Below are 13,613 nucleotides of genomic sequence, written 5' to 3'. Positions count from 1 at the left end.
GGCGCAATTGCTCCAATGGAGTAGCGGGTTGACTCAGCAAGAATCACATTTCTTCCACTGACAAGTCGTGTTACTCTCGACTAACAATTTCCATTCCCTGAATTACTGCTGCGTTGATCAAGCGGCTTGATTCTTCAAGGCAAAGTCACTCTCAAGAGGATCTTTCTCTACGCTGTTGGATGCGGCAATCGGCCCCGGCGCATAAGCAACCTCTGAGGTGTTGAACCTTTGGGATCCGTTGTCGGAGGTCTGCCAAACGTTTCTCATTGACACTAAACGGCGATGCAGCAAGAAAGGGCTGCCAATGGCGGCTTACGGAAACAATACGGTCAGTTTTTATTCTTGGTTCTTCGTTTTAACTTTAATTTTCATCTTTCTCTTGTGTCTCCAATCTGGCAACCCTGTTCCCTATGTGTTGTTGGCGGATGCATATATGTTCATGTTCCTGCGCTACCATTTGCCCTGCCCCCACCTCCTCCTACGCTTGACGAGAATAATTGCTGAATACCTGGAAGAAAGAACGCAGTCACAACCCGAAAACCCATTCGCTAGCTTGATTCCAGATCAGCAGATAGCAATCGTTCCCGAGTTCACCTTGGAATCTGGCATCACTCTCCAGAATGTTCCCGTCGCCTACACAACACGGGGCAAGCTCAACGACACTGGAGACAATGCCATGGTTATATGTCACGCTCTGACCGGTAGTGCCGACGTGAGCGACTGGTGGGGTCCTTTACTTGGTGGTCCAGGGCGAGTGTTTGATACTTCAAGGTTCTTCATCGTTTGCATGAACAGTCTGGGCAGTCCATATGGCACAGCCAGTCCGGTCACGGCAAAACATGGCGATGTATCACGGGGAAATTACGGGCCAGAATTCCCGCTAACCACCATCCGTGACGATGTCAAGTAAGTAACCATCATCCTTGCCAAACATTGACTTCTTCCTGCCTGTAGGTTGGAATGGTGTCCTTCGACCACAGACCCAGGCATCAGGGACGCTGACTCGTTTTTAGCCTCCACAAACTTCTTTTGGATGAATTGGGAGTGAACCAGGTTGCTGCTGTCATTGGGGGATCCTTGGGTGGCATGTTTGTCCTGGAATGGGCGTACTTTGGCAAGGACTATATTCGGTGTATTGTCCCCATCGCCACATCAAGCCGACACAGTGCGTGGGGCATCAGTTGGGGTGAAGCCCAACGGCAAAGTATCTATGCCGACCCCAAATACGATGATGGATACTATCCATTCGACGACCCGCCAGCAACCGGGCTGGGCGCCGCCCGTATGGCCGCTCTATTGACATATCGAAGTCGAAACTCCTTCGAATCTCGGTTCGGCCGCAACATTCCCGATCCATCCAAAGTCCAAACGATCCGTGAGCGGCCGCGGCCTAGCACGCCTTCGGAAGCACACTTTCATATTCACAATGACGGACACAACATCAAGCGCAAGAGCACCTCTCGTCAGGGTAGTGGATCACCCGGCAGTAATAAAGCAACAACGCCTCCAGCAGATGCCCCAGACCCGCAGTTTCACGGGCCTCGGAAACACGAGGGAGTCAATAGCGAGAGCAGCTTGACCGGAGGCGAGACGCTCCCGCAGTCTCAGTATTTCTCGGCGCAGTCATATCTGCGGTACCAAGGCACCAAGTTCGTCAAGCGTTTTGATAGCAACTGCTACATCGCAATGACTCGCAAGCTAGACACGCACGACGTGTCAAGAGGTCGCGCGGAGACCATCGGCGATGCCTTGGCCATGATTGAGCAGCCCACTTTGGTTCTCGGCATAGAAAGCGATGGGCTCTTCACATTTGCAGAGCAAGAAGAAATTGCCGAGCACGTCAAAAATGCCCGGCTAGAACGGATTGAGAGTCCCGAGGGCCACGATGCCTTCCTTCTCCAGTTCGAACAGGTCAACAACTACATCTTGGGCTTCCTCAAAGAGGTGCTGCCTGACATCATGAACAAAGAGGGCCAAGCGCCAGAGGAAACCGGCGTTGGCAAGCTGACAAAGTCCAGCACCTTTGGCGAAGCGGAAGTCGAAGATATTACGGCATGGTAGGCCACACACTTGCAAAAACAGAAACACTCGTCTAGATACGTGAGGCGCAGAACATATCAACGTCATGTACATTGTATGACGAAAAGGGGGCTCAACGAGCACATTTTAGTTGGAGATGTGCATACAGACATACAGATACCTTCCAACAAGGTTTTTTTTCTTCTCCTTCACCACATACCTACGTACGTAGCATAAATAAATTCACCAGACCCGAGGCCGCACGAGTCAAATACCTCCGTTGCCGTATTGCCGACATTTGCTAAATCCAGCACTTTATGCGTTTCGCCCGCACCATAGCGCGAATCACGGAAACACGTCTTCTCAAGCAACGACCAGTCACAACACGTGCCACTCCAAAAGCAGATAAAAGTCTCTGAGATAATCCAACGAAGCACGGAGTACATAGTACATACACTCCACGCGAGTATGCTGGAGGAACTTGTGGAGCAATGTAGCGTCAAACTGACGGCATCCACACATCTTGCAACTCCGTCTCCCCCTCCACTGCAGTATGTATGCAACTGGCCCAAAGGAGCGATTTCACACGTAACTTAAACTGCCCCAGCCATTCGGACTTTACGTGTTGTTCAGTCGTGTAGAATTCACAGGCAAGCAGGTGGCTTTGGCGTTTGGCAGCAGCAGTACGTGATTCCCGAGCTGGGGTTGCACAAATTTCATGATGCAGAATGTTTGGCATGATTATGTGCCGTGGTGTTCAGAGTTCCGGGTTTCCTATGCACTTTGAACACTCTTGAGCCGCGTTGTTTGTGGATGGTGACTTGGTGAAGAATTACTGGTAAACCATGTACGATTTGACGGCGGTCAACTCTTTGACACCAGGCAGTTTACGTTTATACGCTGATACATTGAATGATGTCTAGCTAAGAGATATTTGATGTGTTAAAGAAAGGAAAGCCCACCCAATCACGCAGTACGGAATGATGCTGGAGACGCCGGCGTATGCACGCCTGCCTTCTAAATAATAACAGCGACCGGTTAACATTGCCAGCATTGAGAATGGACACGTGGGGCAGCGAGCGCGTACTCATCAGAGTCTGTGACGAAGGGACATTTCAGCTTGGCCATTAGAACATCAGAGTACGGAGTACAGGGCGTGAAACCAAGTCTTGGGTACTCCGTACTGAGTAATGGATTTGTCGGATACATCAGGATGGCATCGTCAATTGCCTTCACCAAGACAGGTCAGTCACCGTCCTCCGAGCCGGTCCTTGCTCCATATCCAGTCAGGAATCAAGCCCTCTGTGGAGAAAAAGAGCCTTTTTTTACCGCAAGCTAATAATCATCGCCGTGGCTCAAACCGGTAACCACCCACAACACGACTCATGCCTGTCATCAGCGTCAATGATACTAGTAAACGACCCCCTGCACAGAGAAAAGCCGAAACAAGCATCGTATGGTACTCCGTAAATGAGGCGGCAAGGCCAACGTTGAACATTATTCGCTCTTGTCCGTAAATGGTGAGGCATAATGAAAGGGGTCAAGGTGAATGCATCCCTGACAGGGAAGCCGCTTGGCTGTCATCAGTCATCACAAAAGCCTGACCGAGGGACTACGAGCTGGAAAAAGGAAAGCATGTTCCGTACTTGTTGGCGGAAAGTCCAATATGGCAATTACACGCCACACGGGCGACGGAGAAGACTGACAAGTGCTGACCATAGGGCGTGAGTCTTGGGGCGACAGCCACTCAAATCCAACAAATGAGGCTTTCGTCCGTATGCGGGCAATGCGCGGAATCCTGGGGGCATGGCTCGAATGCTTCATTAGCGCCGTCACTATTTCCTGCGTGGCCAACCAGATTAGAAGATTCGGTGCTTATTCTGGCGGCTGATGGCGATTGCGTCAAGCTAAGCAATCCGGCTGCCAAACAGCACTTCGTCAACAACAGCCGCCAAATGTACGGAGTACTCTGTGCGGTTCTCGATTCTGCCACGAACATGGCCATGTCACGTCATGCCGGTGTCAAGGTGATGCAACCACAGCGGACAAGAGATCCATGGATGGAGCTGAGGCAAACGGCGTTTGGTGCGCCCGCAGAGCATGGGAGCGAGATTTCTGTCGTGTCCTTACCTTTCATAAGTCATTCATAATGGATTCCGCCCCACGGCATGATTCGATGACTCCGACGATGCGGATAATGCGAGAACGCGCAATGTTCTAGAAGGCTGACAGAAGCCATTTGAGAAAAAAACCCTTGTCGCAGTCCCCGCCCAGTGCCAAGCCAGTGTCAGCCACAATGCAAACTTCGAAGCTGGAGTACAACCCTTAAGACCGACCGCGCTGCGTTGGTCGACAGGCCCGTAAGATGCCGCGGAGTGAATTGCGTGGCAAGGTCGTTCGACAGGTCTTGAAGCGGAATGCCGGCCTTCTGTGTCTTCTACCGAGCTTCCAAAGGAGGGGGTTGAGGCACCAACAGCACATACTGATCTACGGAGTAGGCATGTACGCATAGTCAACGTCAACGTGGATTTGGACAACCACGTGTGCATGTGTGTGAATAGCTGCGTGGACCGCCAAGTTGCACAGCCCCTGAACGACAGTTGCAAACACCGTCTGATTATGCCCGAAGGTCGGCAAGTGACCGGTGAGGTCGGGTGCAATCATTTTCTGGTGTTCTTTTTTCACCTTTGCCAATGCGCACCCCTGACATGGCTTTATGCTACACCGTTGCCCAAAGCGTCAACGGTTGCACCTTCCACGGAAATGTGACGGAAGGTGCCAGTGACGCTGGCCGACTTGCTTGGTTTTGTAGTTAGCAGACTCCTTAGGGCCGCGCCTGGGCCTTTCGAAACATGTTCCATCAAGGACATGGAAGTGTCTCTCTCGGCCCAAGAATCTGCACGTGTGCTTCCTTCCTTCCTCGCCGGCCAGTAATTGATACGCAGTCCCCACCACCCCTGGGCGCGCACCCCTTCCCAGTTGCCAGCTTGCCAGCATCCTTGACATCCTATTGCCCAAGTTCCCCTCTTTGCCATCCGCGTGTAACTCTTGCCGTTTTTGTTGTGCTAGGACTAGGCAAGTGTGAAGAAACAGCTCCTTGCCAGCACCAGGTCTCTTCGGCCAAAGCACCGAGTCCGAGCCATATCACGGGCACAATGTGGATGGCCAACCCTGACGGTCGGGTTCCAACGTCTCCCCGTATCTGCAACTCTGAAGGTTCTGGTGCCAAGTTTGGTTCCCAGTCAACCTGGTCTGGAGCGAAATAAGGACTTGCTTTGAGGTGCATTGTCCAAATTGCGTCGAATCAGCCGTCTATTGTTTGCTCCCTCACCTCTTCAAGCCAGCCATGGCATGAGCCACCCGAACTTGCCGACTAGTTTCCGACAAGTGCTATCTGCATGGGGGCCTGGGACATAGTGTCTGATTGTGTGCCTGGGCCGGGCAACGGACGCCCTACTAGTCATTCATTGTGTGTTCGTTTGCCTGTCGCGAAGCGGAGCGTGGCTTCTGGAATGACTGGGGTATTCCCACTCCATGACTACTACAAATCTACAACCGAGCGCCCAAGCAATGCAAAGAGTCTTCCACAGCTACTCCGTAGTGCTCCCATCTAAGAGATTTCTCTCCACTACGGAGTCGTCGCCACAAGCGGAGTCTATGCCGTTGGATTGGCGACCCGAAACATCTTTCTCACTCGATCGGTTTGCTCCCCTCTCTTGTCCTCTCTTCTCATCTTCCTTCACTGCCGTCGACAAGCCACCTTTGTATTGTGCATATACGTACATGGTATTCTTCTAAGCCACGGCCTCAGACTCAAATAAACATCTGTCAAAGAAACACCAACACGTATAGTTCCGGCTCTGACGGACCAAAGTCCGCGTTTGGATTACGACAGCCCTGACCTACGCTGGCGATTAGGGACATTCGCCATTTAACCCCCCCCCGGAAGACAGCAGATTCAACTCGGTGACATACGCTCAATGCTATCATTGATTTGGGAAATTTCGGGGTAAACAGCGTCTCTTTTTGCATTGCTTCCACAGGTCGTGGGGAGTGAGCGTTGCAGCAACTTGGTCGCATCCCGTCGACCCTGGCGCCAGTGCCCATAGAATCGGTCCTCGATCCGCCATTACTACTTCGCTTACTCCAAAGATATTCTGGCCTGTTGCCTCATGTATTCTCTGTTGAGATTTTGCAGCCTCCGTCGTTGATCCGTCTTCGGCTCGCGAAAAGATGGCTGCCTCCGTGGACGAGATGCTTCCTCCTCCCATGGCCCCGAGTGGTCTCCAGCGCACATATGGCGGCAATGGGGCATTTCACAACTTTTATAATGATTATTCTCATATAACCGACCCTAATTTACGTCGACGACTAGCATTGTCCGAGATTGACAAGGTTCCTTTTGGATTGTACCGTACGTAATGGCAGCTGCCCGAGATTGGATTCAGTGGACGGTGACGGAGTATATTGGGAACTAACTCTTTTCACGTTAGATGTCCGGGCTATATTGGTTGCTGGTGTTGGCTTTCTTCTCGACTCATACGACATATTCTCCATCAACCTTATCACTATACTCTTGGGTATGGTCTTTTGGAGCGGCGAAGATGTGGTAAATGGCTTTGGCGGCAACAATGGCGTCTTGCCCGACACGACTAACCAGGCCTTGAAAGCTGCCACCAGTGCTGGTATTATTATTGGCATGGTTGTGTTTGGGTGGCTCGCAGAGTAGGTCATTTTGTTGCGATTGGTAGATTGTTGCTGACGAGTAGTGCAGTGCTCTGGGCCGCAGGCGTATGTATGGTGTGGAATTGGCAATTATCATCTTCGGAACCTTTAGCTGTGCCTTGGCTTCGAGCAGCCCGTCCATTGGCTCAGCCGGTCTATTGCTATTCTGGCGGGTTCTTATGGTACGTGCGCACTCTGCCATACACATGTCGGGGAACACCAGTCTAATATTTTTTTTGTCAGGGCATTGGGATTGGAGGTGACTATCCTCTTTCGTCCGTCATTACATCTGAGTATGTGTCTACCACCTTTGTTTCACTAGTTGTCTTCCTAACTGGTGGCTAGATTCGCACCCACTCGATGGCGAGGTGCCATGATTTCTGCTGTCTTTTCAATGCAAGGCATCGGCCAACTCATGTCTGCCATCGTGGCGCTCGTTACAACCGTAGCCTTCAAGTCGTCGTTTATCCGTATCTCCGACGAAGCACACTGCGATGCGGGATGTCAAATCGCTGCTGATCGTGCATGGAGGATCATTGTCGGGGTTGGCTCCATCCCAGCCTGTCTTGCGCTCTACTATCGAATCACCATTCCTGAGACTCCGCGCTACACTTTTGATATACAGCACGATGTTGAAAAGGCTGATGCCGATATCAAGGCCTATGTATCCAGCAAATCGAACAGTGACTATGAGAGGCGGCAGTCTCGGTCAAAGATATCTGAGGATTCGCTGGATCTTCCGCGTGCTTCATGGGCAGATGTGTTTGCATACTTTGGGGAGTGGAAGAATTTCAAGGTATTGGTCGGTACAACCATGTCATGGTTCTTTCTGGTACGTCTGATGTCTGATGTCTGTGTTGTATTGATGTGTGCGCTGACTGACAATCTCCAGGACTTGGCATTTTACGGCCTTGGCTTGAATCAAAACGTTGTTCTCCACGCTATTGGATATGGAACTGGTAGCAATATGTATGACAAGTTGTATAATCAGGCCGTGGGCACGATCATCCTGACTGCTGCTGGATCCTTGCCCGGATATTGGACTGCCATCTTCACCATTGATACTGTTGGGCGCAAGCCTCTGCAGATTTGTGGGTTTCTTCTGCTCACCATTGTCTTCGGCGTTCAGGGTTTTCGGCTTCATGATTTGAGCGAAGGGTCAATGTTGGCTCTGTATATCATAGGACAATTTCTTTTCAACGCCGGCCCAAACACAACCACGTTTGTTGTGCCGGGCGAATGCTTCCCCACGCGATACCGATCAACAGGTCACGGCATTTCCGCAGCAATGGGCAAAATCGGGGCTATAGTCGCCCAGTGTATTAGCATCCCATTGTTGAAGAATGGCGAGGTTGCTGGATGTGTTGGCAATGCCTGCTCTCCCTATCTTGACCGGTTGCTTAAACTTTTTGCTCTTTTCATGCTCCTCGGCACCTTTGTGTCGCTGCTCATCCCCGAGACGAAAGGGCTCACTTTGGAAGAATTATCCGGCGAGTCTAGGACGAGCTATAATGCTGGCTGCAACGGCAGTATCAGTCTAGGATCACCGCGACTACGAGCATGGAATCCGTTCCACGGCGGACAACCGGCAGGATTTGCATACCCACGAGCCCATGGTGGCTACTTTGGCAAGCACCACCGATCTCCACGGGACGATATCTTGGCCTCTCCAGAACTGGTAGCGGAAAATATGCGTCAGAGGCGATCCCGATTCTGGAAAAGAAATCGAAAGGCCCGAATTGCCAGTGATGGATCCAATGAGATTGCGTTGCGGAACCGAACGTCTGGAACCACGGCTGGTTCTTCAGACGCAGAATCTTCCACCCATGCCGGTCTCCCGCAGCAACAATTGCCTACATGGGGAGCGGGATGGGGCAGAATAGATCGTGGTCCACCACCTACGACGAATAGTGTGCAATTAAATGACGTGGGGATGCTGTTGAAACCGGCTTAGATGGGTTACACGGCATGACATTATGATGATAATGCTCTGATCCTTTTTTTCATGGGAGTTTTTGGTTGGGTGCATTAGACAAGATACCTGTGCTAGAAAGCACTCTTTGCATAGATATAGCGTGTATGTATAATAAATGATGACGTCAGATACGACACAAAATGCGCATTTGGCCCTTTACTGCATGTTGCCCTGACGATTTCACGATGGTGAGGGATACAGATACTGACGCCCGTCCTGGATGCGTGTCAGCCGAGTGTTTGGATGTGACGGCCAGAGGCCACGAGGCATGGTATTGAGGCGCAAGTAAGTTCATTACAGATATACATTACAGGCCTTGAAGATGCGTATAATATTTCTAATGTTGGAAGTATAGCGGCGACAACTGCTGGCGCCACCGCCATACGAGTGTTCCGGTCTGTAATCCGGTTGCAGCCCGCATGCTTTCCCAAGGTCTGGGTATCCAAGTCCCGTCGTTTGGATTTCGCAAGTTGCTCAAGTACCGAATGTGCCATGACATATTACCCCCGATTTGCGATCCACATGGGAGTCGCGCGATTCACTCGCTCACCTCGGTCTCTACATTTCCAGCGTTAGTGAATTTACACTTGTAACTCTCTCCTACTCTTTGTCTTGTCCTTGTTTTTCTTCTTGACAGGCTCCCCCCTTTTGACGGGACAGGAAGCAACGTACATGTGCACCAGCAGTTGGCACAGCTATCCCCGGCATCAGAGTAAAAGCGGCCATTCACACAGCGCGAATGGAAATTGACGGCGTGGCAGAACTTGGTGCGGAAATCGGCGCCGCAGCTAAAGTTTTGGTTCCACGAGACTGCGGTGTCGGGCGTCGGCGTCGGCGCGGCCAGGGCGGCGAGCGCCAGGGCGAGCAGAGAGGCTACGAACTGCGGCGCTGGGGTGTTAGTTAACCTTGTCCCATCCATGTCTTGGGAGGCGATTCCAATAGTGCTACGGACCTTCATGGTGGGTAGAGATGTGGTGAGACGGCCGTTTGGTGGACTGTTGGCGGGAGATGGAAGATGGGATGGAACAGAGCCGGGAATTGGGCAAGTTGGAACCAGAGTCAATGTCTCTGGATGGGGGTTTTAATCAAGGCGGATGCGGAGGGTTTTGTGCCGCGGGCGCAAACATGAGGGACGACAATACTGCATGTTTGTAGGGTTCTTTTTTTGGCGAGTGTCTGAGATGGGCGGCCCTTTTTTTTCTCTTTCCGGTTTGCGAGAGAAGGTTCCGCTGGTGTGGAGGGCATTTTGGGAGAGATGGCCATGTCTCACTTGAGGCAAACGGACCAGCTGGCTCAATACTCGTACTACTAGTATTGTGGGCAATTTCTTCTGATACTATTTGACAATTCACCTGGGCTGCACGGTGCTAGGGCCAACTGCTCGACATGGACGCGAGTCACACAAAGAGCATGGCGTGGTGGCGCGAACAAAAAAGAAGCTCATGTCTCACGGGTACGAACTGCCGTTGGCTTCTTCCACTCCACGTCTTTGTGCAAAGTGTCAAGTGTAATAGTACTACGGAGTACGTATCACGCTTGTTGTGCTGGTGGCCATTCTTAGGCCCCGGCGTCCTTTTCTGGATATCGGCTGGTTTTCCTTGGATCAGACACAGGCATCCCCGAGGCCAACTGAGACCTTGGCCTGCTGGCAATCATGACGAGTTTTTGTGTCCCTCCCTCGCACTGGCTGCTCCCGCGGGCTTGGTCACTGGACACGGAGTACATGCGTGTCAACTTGTATCCGACCCATGGCCTATGACAAAGGGCCAAAAATAGTAAACATTTTGTACGTTGCGGTTTGAAGGCGCATGGTCTTTCGGCCAAGCATTACGTACCTGTTGTCCTGAGCTTTTGTTTTTAAACATGGCCTGCAGTGACGCCGCCGAATGAGGCATTTGGAGGTGACGACATCATACGACACACGTTGTGATGCTGCGGGCTACGAGGAGATGATGTGTCTGTCTCTCTGTAACCAATCCGGGGCTTGTTGAGGAACAATTGGTATTGTTTGGTACTGTACGGAGTACGTTGTCGTAACGGCGTACGGTGTATCCTTGGGATCCGATCCGGATCAGGTCGTATCGTCCAATTCTCTGCCAAAGACGGCGTTTCCGTCCAGGGTTGGACAGCCCAGCAACCAAGCCAACTGCTCCAACCAGCCTGCCATGATGGCCGAGTCGTGATGGCCAGCCGTCCCGTCTTGTTCAACCTGCAACCCGGCACGGAGCAACCCTCCTCATTGGGAAGTGAAGCCTGCGTGGGGAGACGGATGACAGGTCTGTGGCTGTTTTTGGCTGCTCCCTCTCCGGGTACCACGTCGCCACGGATTACGGCAAACCCATCATGTCCGTACGGAGGCTTGTTCCGACGAAGACATGCGGCTTGAATAGGGCGAGAATCTAGCCGACTGTACGGACTCGCGATTCAGAAATTATATGCGATGTGTGAAGACTCGATGATTTTCTCTCCACCCCCGCAATGTCATACCCACAAGAACCCGCAAGTGACAGGTGACGGGACATAGCCGTTGGCAACTAGTAAGTGGACTAGCCACTTCGATGTTGTCTCTTGTTTCCCCGCCTGTCAATTTTCCTCCATCCACACGTACGTACATACTCTGACAGGAACCTCCCCCGAAACCAAATTGCCACAAACCATCGCCAATCCGCACTAGAGCACATGTCAAACGGCTAAGGCCAGTCAAGCATGCAGGCTAGGACGAAAAAACACGGCCCGTGGTCAAATGCGGCTAAATGAGGTTACATCCCAACATGACCTCCTTGCAGGTTAATTCCTCCAACCCACCCCGGGTTCCTTTTTTCTTAAAAAAAAAAAAAAGCCGCCGGAACCTTGAAGAAAGGAAACCAATTTACATATGGAAACAGACCCCGTCGTGTTGAAGAGGCTAGGGAAAAGAATGGGCCGTAGCTTTCTTGGTTTCTCACAAAATACTACCCCTTCGTCTTACAAAACTCGTCGATTTGGAGATACCGGGTTTACTCTTCCCATCCCATCATCACCCAGCTCATGGCACGACGGACCCCATGTCCTAAGGAATGGGGGAACTCGAGGGCTCTCACGTCCCCGGCGTGCCGCAGTACGAGCCCCCAGAGCAGCGGAAATGGCTCGTCCTTGTCGTCGCCTGGATGACGACGCTGGCCGGCCTGGCCGTCATGGCACGCCTGTGGTGTCGACGTATTCGCAACCAGCCCTTCTGGTGGGACGACTACCTCATGATATTTTCGACGGTAATAGCCCCTTCCAACCCCCTTTAAAAAGAAAAAACTTTGAAACCATGATTGCTCAAGGAAACGTACAGGGCTGACGGTACAAAAAGGTCTGGAACTGGGCCGTCGTGGGCGTCGGGTTCGCCATGTTCATCGAGGGCGTGGGCTACCACGCCGACGAGGTGGGCGAGCGCGCCGTCGCCAACATCTCCATGTGGCTGCTGGTCACGGAAATCATCTACGTGTGGAACCTGTGCTGGACCAAGCTCAGCCTGCTGTGCATGTACTACCGCATCTTCCGGTTCCCCCTGTTCAAGAGGCAGGTCGTGGCCGTGGGCGGCTTCGTCGTGCTCTGGGCCGTGTGCGTGTCCTTTCTCTTCACCTTCATCTGCGTGCCCGTCGAGAAGCTGTGGCGGCCGGCCGTCGAGGGCCGCTGCGTCAGCGAGCTGGGCGTGTGGCTGGCCAACGCGAGCTCAACCATCTTCTCCGACGTCGTCATCTTGCTGCTGCCCATCCCGCAGGTCTGGAGGCTGCAGCTCAAGACGTTGGAAAAGGTTGGCCTGACGCTGGTGTTTGGTCTGGGCTTCTTGTGAGTTTTCTCTTTTTGCATCCCGAGACATGAATGTGTAGGTAGGCTGACCCGTGAAAAAAAAAAAAGCGCCGTGTTTGCCTCGTCGTTTCGCACCTGGGTCCTGTTCAACTACTCCAAGCACGACATCAGCTACACACTCGCGCCGCTGCTGGCCTGGTCCGACATTGAAATGTCCGCCGGCATCATCTCCGCCTGCCTGCCCACCATGCGGCCGCTCGTCCGCCTCGTCACGGCCAGGCTCGGGCTCGCCAGCATCTTTAGGCTGTCCCGCTTCACGCGCTCCTGGGCAGACGGGTCGGGCGAGGAGTCCAATACCGCTGGCGGCAAGACGCCCAAGGGGAGCCAGAGCCGCGGCGAGGTCGTCGTGCTGCCTAGCTTCGTCACGCCGCAGTCTCTGCGGGTCACGGCCGAGCCGACCAGGAGGAGGGACAGGAACAGCGCCTTTTATAGGCTGCCCGACGACACCCCGTCTGGCCGGTTCGGCGGGATCCTGGTGGAAACGAGCCTGGAATGGGGGCTGGAGTCGGAAGGGAAAGCCGCCGCCGGCGCAGAGGTCACCGAGGTGCAGGCGCCGACAAGGAATCTGACGGCCTACGATAGCAGCAGTAGCATCGAGATGATGGACGGGCTGAGTGCCGCCACGAGCAAGAGTGAGATTCCGATGCGGAGGTGCCAGTAGATGTGCGATTTGCTGCTCCATGGCGTCGATCTGAATTGGCACAAGCCTCACACTGCCTGGAGATTGGGCAACATGCCATGATGATTTATAAAATACATGATTATCCAATGAGCTACCACAGTCAACCGGCCCCTGCACCACATGCCATATCTTGCGTAACCAAGGCACGTGTAACCAAGTATCATCTCAAACTGGGCAAAATCACAGACCACCAGGTCGCGCCACCGGTTCCGTCTCCACGTATCACAAGGTTCTTAATTAAGCATAGACCAAAAGAATATCATATGATTCTGTCTATCACCCCGGCGGTTGTATCGCGCCTTCCTGATCCTATAATAAACTGCCGAATGGAGTGATTCTGCCACATCAGCCGAGGCGCCTCCTTTATCCGCACTG

The 13,613-nt window shown here is 52.6% G+C and overlaps 3 protein-coding genes across 3 annotated transcripts; all 3 read left to right on the top strand.

Moving 5' to 3' along the window:
- Positions 1 to 282: 282 nt before the first annotated feature.
- MAA_04828 (homoserine o-acetyltransferase) lies at positions 283 to 2,061 on the top strand (the record flags this gene model as incomplete). Its single annotated transcript, XM_007822924.1, has 3 exons — positions 283 to 328; positions 564 to 906; positions 1,014 to 2,061. 3 exons carry the CDS (start codon positions 283 to 285, stop codon positions 2,059 to 2,061), a joined length of 1,437 nt encoding a protein of 478 aa, XP_007821115.1.
- Positions 2,062 to 6,252: 4,191 nt separating this feature from the next.
- MAA_04829 (inorganic phosphate transporter) lies at positions 6,253 to 8,698 on the top strand (the record flags this gene model as incomplete). The annotated part of the gene is made up of 6 exons (XM_007822925.1): positions 6,253 to 6,433; positions 6,513 to 6,744; positions 6,794 to 6,926; positions 6,988 to 7,037; positions 7,090 to 7,576; positions 7,637 to 8,698. The coding sequence occupies 6 exons, from the start codon at positions 6,253 to 6,255 to the stop codon at positions 8,696 to 8,698; spliced, it is 2,145 nt and encodes a 714-aa protein (XP_007821116.1).
- Positions 8,699 to 11,775: 3,077 nt separating this feature from the next.
- Positions 11,776 to 13,217, top strand: MAA_10646 (uncharacterized protein; the record flags this gene model as incomplete). The annotated part of the gene is made up of 3 exons (XM_011412364.1): positions 11,776 to 11,967; positions 12,057 to 12,535; positions 12,605 to 13,217. The coding sequence occupies 3 exons, from the start codon at positions 11,776 to 11,778 to the stop codon at positions 13,215 to 13,217; spliced, it is 1,284 nt and encodes a 427-aa protein (XP_011410666.1).
- Between the last annotated feature and the right edge of the window lie 396 nt (positions 13,218 to 13,613).

Source organism: Metarhizium robertsii (genome assembly GCF_000187425.2).
Source record: "Metarhizium robertsii ARSEF 23 chromosome Unknown MAA_Scf_1, whole genome shotgun sequence".
NCBI lineage: Eukaryota > Fungi > Ascomycota > Sordariomycetes > Hypocreales > Clavicipitaceae > Metarhizium > Metarhizium robertsii.
The sequence above is the reverse complement of the archived record's forward strand: the minus strand, read 5'-3'. Positions and strand labels throughout refer to the sequence as shown.